Raw genomic sequence first — 6271 nt, forward strand, 5'->3', positions numbered from 1 at the left:
CAGATCCAGGCCAGATCTGTCTGCTATGTGGGGTAATGTCTATGTGGCCCAGTTCTTTGGTCAATGTAGTGCACATGTGCCCGTGTATTGACCATTCGCAGCTTGTCTTTTTCGAAATCCAAAGTCCAAGACCACCGATGTTATGGTCACCCCATCTACCTTTTCCATCATCTCTGACGTATGATGCAGAATAAGGCTGCTGATGAGGAATGTTTGCTAAATTAGGGCAAAAGATGCGATGATCTCACATTTAAATGAACAGTCTTGTTTTGGTCACAGATTACAGTCACATTGTGCCAACACTTCCTCAAAGTACAGCCTGTAAAAGTTGTTTTGGTTTCCTGTCTTAAAAAAAAAGGTATGCTATATATAGCTATATTTTTTTTAATGTAGGCCTTCTGTACACAGCCACTTCCTTGCCACAGGACAGTTAGGAAACATACAATTTTCTACCCATGTACTATGAATAACCATCATTTGTCACGTTAGTGAGTATTTGGTATTTCAAAGTCAAAACAACTATGTAATAAATATAATTACCACTTACAGCTCCATGTTTAGCAAATGAAATCATAAAAGCACCAGTATTCCTCTCTAGCCACCACAAAAATATCACCCAGGATTAAATCTAATCTCATGCAGCCTAATCTTTAAGCCTGACATCACTCCCGGGATGACTTAGAAACTTTACATAACAACCAGAAAAAGACACACAGGTGGCATTGTGTCAGTTAATCATGTCAAGACGCGGTGGTAATTTCTCCAAAAATGTACCCGCCCTAACCACAGGGCAGAAGCGAATGCATCATCTGAAGAGTTTCTGAAGAATTACAGACTCACTTTACTCACACACTAACTGAGAAAAGCCTAGAAGAGTCAGGACAAGTTATAATTTAACTTCCCCGAGAGAGAGACAAAGAGGAAGACTTGGTCATTCAACTAATGGTTGTAAGTCCTGGCACAGGCATACACAAACTTTGACCCCAGTGTCGGCAAGTTCACATCATGATATAAGAATTTACAACCCTGAGTTCAACCAGACAACACACACTCATCTACATCACGGCTTTCTAAACAAACCTTATCAGAAATGTGTTTGTGATTTCCCTCGATTCGCTAAACGAAAGGTGGTCTGAGGAAAAAATGACAAAGCACTCAAGTGCTGCCAAATCTAAACTGCCTGCGTGGTCTGAGATTAGAAACATAAAAGAAAGCTAGGAAATATACACACATTTTTGCGTTCATGCTTTAAAAATAACAATCAAAAAACGTTGCCAACTAATTTTTAATCAGATAATCAGTTCTAAACATTAACGCGCTTCATAAAACGTCTCTTATTTAAAGGTTTTAGACCTGAAATGTACACCAAGTATCATAAACACTGTCCACACTGGATCCAGGCTTCATATTTTGCCTCTTAAACCCCTAGGTGAGCGGCATTTTGAGCCTACACTGCACATTATATGCATGTCAAGGTGCCGTTTTATCAGTGCTGTGATAGATTTTGCGGGGATGCTAAACATTCACAGACGAGGAAGGGAGAGGGGGTCTGGGATCCCAGAGCTGCTAAACAGTATGTTAAGATACCTTTTAATAGAGCAAAAGTGAAACAGAAACATTACCACAATGTGAAAATAAAGAATAACAGAGAATAAACCTGACAGTTTGTTTGCTTTGAGCTTTATCGGTGGAAATGTGGTCATATAATATCAAACCTTGGGGGTTGCATTTCCTTCCAGACTCGTGACAGCTTATTTCTTCCTTATGTATTAATGAACTGGATGTCTATCAGGTGGAAACAGTTTAAAGCAAACGCATAAAGATGATGTTTGTGGCTCTTTCTTTACCTCTGGAGGCGTTGGGCTGTCGTCGGACCACTTGCTCCCGAGTGTCCCTCATCACGCTTTCCTCCTCTTCTTCTGAGCGTGCCTCGGCCATTTCTCCTTCTTCTTTTACTACCTTATTTTCTCACTTTCTGTCTTCCTCCTTCAAATTGCTTCTCCCGAGTGTCTGTGGGAAACTGGAGCCGTGTCAGAACAGAAGCAGCGGCGGCGACAGGCACATTATTTATTCTTCCTCTTGTTTTGGCTTCGTCGCCAACTTGCACCGCGAAAGCTCAAACACCGTCAACTTTAAAGCCCCAACATGACTTCCAGGGTTAGCTGAACACTTCCACCGCGTGTTCGGAAGATTTCGAGGCGAGAAAAAGCAGTCTGTAAAGTCTTAATATACAGACAACAACTATCTTTGCGGCGAGTTTCAGATGACACTTTCTCCAAGCTTCCCTGTTTTCCCTGGTCGCGAGCTCGGCGCTCTCCGACGCCGTGACGTCACCAACAGGGGAAAAAAACGCGGAGAAGAAGAATAAATAAATATGGAGGATTAAACGTTTAGTTTAGTTCACTTAACGTCATGGTGTGCGGCAGTATGTGCTGGGAGAAGTAACCAGGTAAAGAGGCGGAAGAAGAGGATGAACATGGGTGGAGAAAAGTTGTTGTTGTTGTTTTTTTAAAGTGCACCTGACCTAAACTATAATATACCAACACGCAAAACGGCAAATGTATAACTGCAAAGTAACAAAGGGGCCCAAAACAACTATAAAAGCCTCAAAATATCCTGAACGCCCAGACACAAAAAGTGGGAGAAAATGTTCTCCCACGTGCAAAAACATGTGCAAAGGAACCCAGAATTTGGACAAAGAAGCACAAAAATCATTCAAAGTGACACAAAAAAATCGGAAACATCTTCCACGGGGCACAAATAGTGGTGCAAAGTAGTACAAAATAAACCAAAATGTCTTAAAATAGAAACAAAAGTTTGACAAAGAGATGCAGAATGCCTCAAAATGCCTTCAAACAAACAAACAAACAAACAAACTAACTAAATCACACAAAGTGACACCAAATGCTCTGAATCCTCATCAGAGGCACAAAGGTTGGACAAAGACACACTAAATAACCAAAACTTCTTCAAAAACTCAGAAACAAAATACCTCTGAAACATTTACAAATTTACAAACTACATAACACATAACGATAGGCATAGATAGACATAGGCATCATAATATTTTAAAAAAAGGCATACATGCAGCACAAAGTATGCAGACAAAAGTGTGGGATAAAGAAATGCGAAACACAAAAATGAGAGGCAGAATGACCACTGTTAAGGGCAAAATGAGCTCCGAGAGGTGCAGAAAATGTAAACATGCTCAAAAACACAGACAGAACAAAAAAGACTTCAACAACAAACACACATACACAGAGCTATAAAATGACCACAGTGATGTAAAATAACTACATAGAATGCAACACCGCTACAGTGATGCAATCATCTGCAAAAATAGTAAGTAAAATCAGTACTAAGACATGCAAAGCTGCCACTTACAGTAGCTGCAAAGACACCAAAAGAAAGGAAAGAGAAGCAAAAGAACACCAAGTGCTGTCCAACAACGTGAAAGAAGCCCAAATCACAAATGTGAAACTACAAAATTTTGATGCTGAACAACTTAACATGATCCACAAAGTGACAGTAAAAATGTGGAAAATTGCGACAAAGGCTTAGGAAGCAATATTAAAGAATTTAGCTGATAACAGCTTACATACTCTAAATACAGTCATGACTGAATTTGAATTGGCACTTTGGTTATACTGGCTGGGAAAGTTTGCTTACTATTATTCACCTACCTACTTGATTTCCACTTGATGTCCACACAGACTCGTGGGATGGTTAATGTTTAACATGAATCCTGAATTTATTAGTGTTTGCATCATTAATTCAGTTACGTCATACGTTGATTCTTGTAAATGTGTAATGGATTTCCAGTGTTCGTGTGGGCAGGAACAGGGTAAAGGTCTGGCTTTTAGTAGACCATGAGTGAGACTATTGTATTGTTAAATGAGCCATGTAGTGCAAAGCTTCAGGGGTGTTAATTAAATCTTATTGAATGGATAACATACACTTTTTCATTCACTGTGTGTTTATACACCACTCTACATTTAATGATTTGTTATTACTATGATGAGCCTGGTTCTGGCTGAGGTTTCCTCATTTTAAAAGGGAGTTTTTCTTTCCCGCTGTCACCATAGCTCTTGCTCACAGGGGGTCCTCTTGTTGTTGCGGTATCCCTGTATTATTGGAAGGTCTTTACCTTACAATATTAAGCACCTTGAAATGAATTTTGTCATGATTTGGCAGTATATACATAAAAGTGAATTGAATATCTGCCTCTTAACAGATTAAGCTAATAACAAGTACTCTGAACTCTCTACAACTTTCTGCTGATTTTTTTTTACTCACAAGACTCCAGTTACCTTTACTTCATATTTGTGAGGTATTGAGTTTGCAACATGTTTGTTAATTCAGGCAACTTAAAAATTTTTTACAGTTCTGTAGGATTGTAATTGCACAAAACCCCAGGTATCAGCATTTGGCTGTTTTCTTGTCCCTTCTACTTCAAAGTGCTTATGATGAAGTGACATTAAATAACCTTGAAGTTAGTTTTGTTACACACACAAAGGGATTACATTGTATGCTTGATTCATCTAGAATTTGCAGCTCTCTGAGAGTTTCTACCAGTGAATGACCACATTTGTCCTCTGGAAGAATGCGGTCATTTGTATGCAGGTATACAAGTGACATACATAAATATACAGCATGCAGGCCGGCTTTAGAATAAAATATGTAAATGAGCACTACAGAAAGTTCTTCTTACTGTAAGTGCCTGTGTGCGCTGAGCTTTGCTCAAAACAGAATCTTCTTTCTGCACGGTAAATGTGAAGTGAAGTAAACTGAAACTTGGCACCACGCAGCTAAAAAACTCTCACATGACTAACACAGTGGAGAGATCAGGAGCCTGAGTCAGAATAACACAGGTGAACGCACAGGAAGTATGTAATCAGATATTAACAGTGTCTAGAATAGCAGTGAAGCTAATGTGTTCTCTTTTGTGCTTTGGAGTTGAGGGATTTTCAGATATCTTTTCTATTTTCTGTCTCGCTCCATTGATCTGGTGACTGCCTTTCATTTAATGAGGCGGATTTTCAAAGATGACAATTTAAATCATCACAATGATGATTCTGTAGCAATTACACAGTGCAACTCTTGAGCAAGTTACTTTATTAAAATGCTGATCATTATTAAGAATAATACACAGTCAGTCCATAATTAATCAAGTGCAGTTCCAATGGTTTGCCACAAGAGGGCACTGCTGATAAATGTAGAGGAATGGTTTACCAAGAACACACTGGTGTCCAAACTTTGGGATAAAAACTTAAGTATTAAAATATTTGCACGGCTTTACCAAAATTGAAGCTTAAAGAAAAAAAAAAAATCAGCGGAGAAACAACAAAAACACACAATCTATAAACATCAAGTTCTTCTACAGAAGAACGTGATGATTTTACAAAGTAAAACCTACATAAAGAAAAAAAAATGCAAACATGCAACAAGTATAGGTTGATTTAGTCCTCCATTATCCTGTCGCTCTGTCAAGAAAGATCACACTTTAAGAGACTGAAAAAAAGAAAATTAATAAATAAATAATTATATTCCTTTTATGGTGTCAAATAACTTGAGGTGTTAATGGCATCATGGTTACTACATTCATTCATTAAGCTTTCTGACTTAATAAACTTTTTACCGTCTTATTTATTTATTTATTTTAAATGAGGCCACTGCAAAGTAGCTGATGTGGAGGAGGTTGGTAGGCTGGTTTGGATCCAGATGACCTGTGTGTGCATTGATTTAACAGCTCAGATTAACAATTTCCTGCTGTCCTCAAACACCCAGTGTTAAACTGTTGTTGCACGGTGATTAACAAAGCTTGATTAAAGGAATCACATGGGTGAGACGGGAATACACTGTGTGTGTTTGTGTGAGTGTGCGTCGTTGAACATTTTGTGTTCACATTATTTCCATTTGAGGAAAAAAGACTTTATTTAATACTTTCAGTATTGGAATATTTATAATTCTACTTTAACAATTTAACAAGAAGACATCCCAGCTTATATAAATATCTGTCTCGAACAGTGTTTCCCAACCACTGTGCCGCGGCACATAGGTGTGCAGTGGGAAATGACCAGAGTGCCGTGGAAGATTATCTGGTTCCACCTGATTGGTACACTAAGTGACCGGCGTGAGTAACAGGCAGAACAATTACATTCTCTTCCACTAGAGGGCGGTACAATTACCTGCTCTAATTAAATTGGTTGCCAACTGCCAGTAAAACAGAGGAAGACGGAAAAGAAATTACACAATAGACATACTGTGTGTG

The 6271-nt window shown here is 38.7% G+C and overlaps 1 protein-coding gene across 3 annotated transcripts in view; it reads right to left on the bottom strand.

The window, feature by feature from the left end:
- LOC120718383 (SH3 domain-containing protein 19-like) overlaps positions 1–2421 on the bottom strand; it is a 31626-nt gene extending 29205 nt beyond the window's left edge. The window contains exon 1 of one of the 3 annotated variants that reach the window (XM_040006916.1): positions 1848–2419. In XM_040006916.1, coding sequence (XP_039862850.1) covers positions 1848–1938 — 91 coding nt within the window. In that variant the 5' untranslated portion in view covers positions 1939–2419. Of the gene's footprint in view, positions 1–1847 lie in introns of all 3 variants that reach the window. The other 2 variants (XM_040006915.1, XM_040006917.1) reach the window with 2 other exon arrangements.
- Positions 2422–6271: the final 3850 nt, after the last annotated feature.

Source organism: Simochromis diagramma, unplaced genomic scaffold (genome assembly GCF_900408965.1).
Source record: "Simochromis diagramma unplaced genomic scaffold, fSimDia1.1 OVJJ01000141.1, whole genome shotgun sequence".
Taxonomy (NCBI): Eukaryota; Metazoa; Chordata; class Actinopteri; order Cichliformes; family Cichlidae; genus Simochromis; species Simochromis diagramma.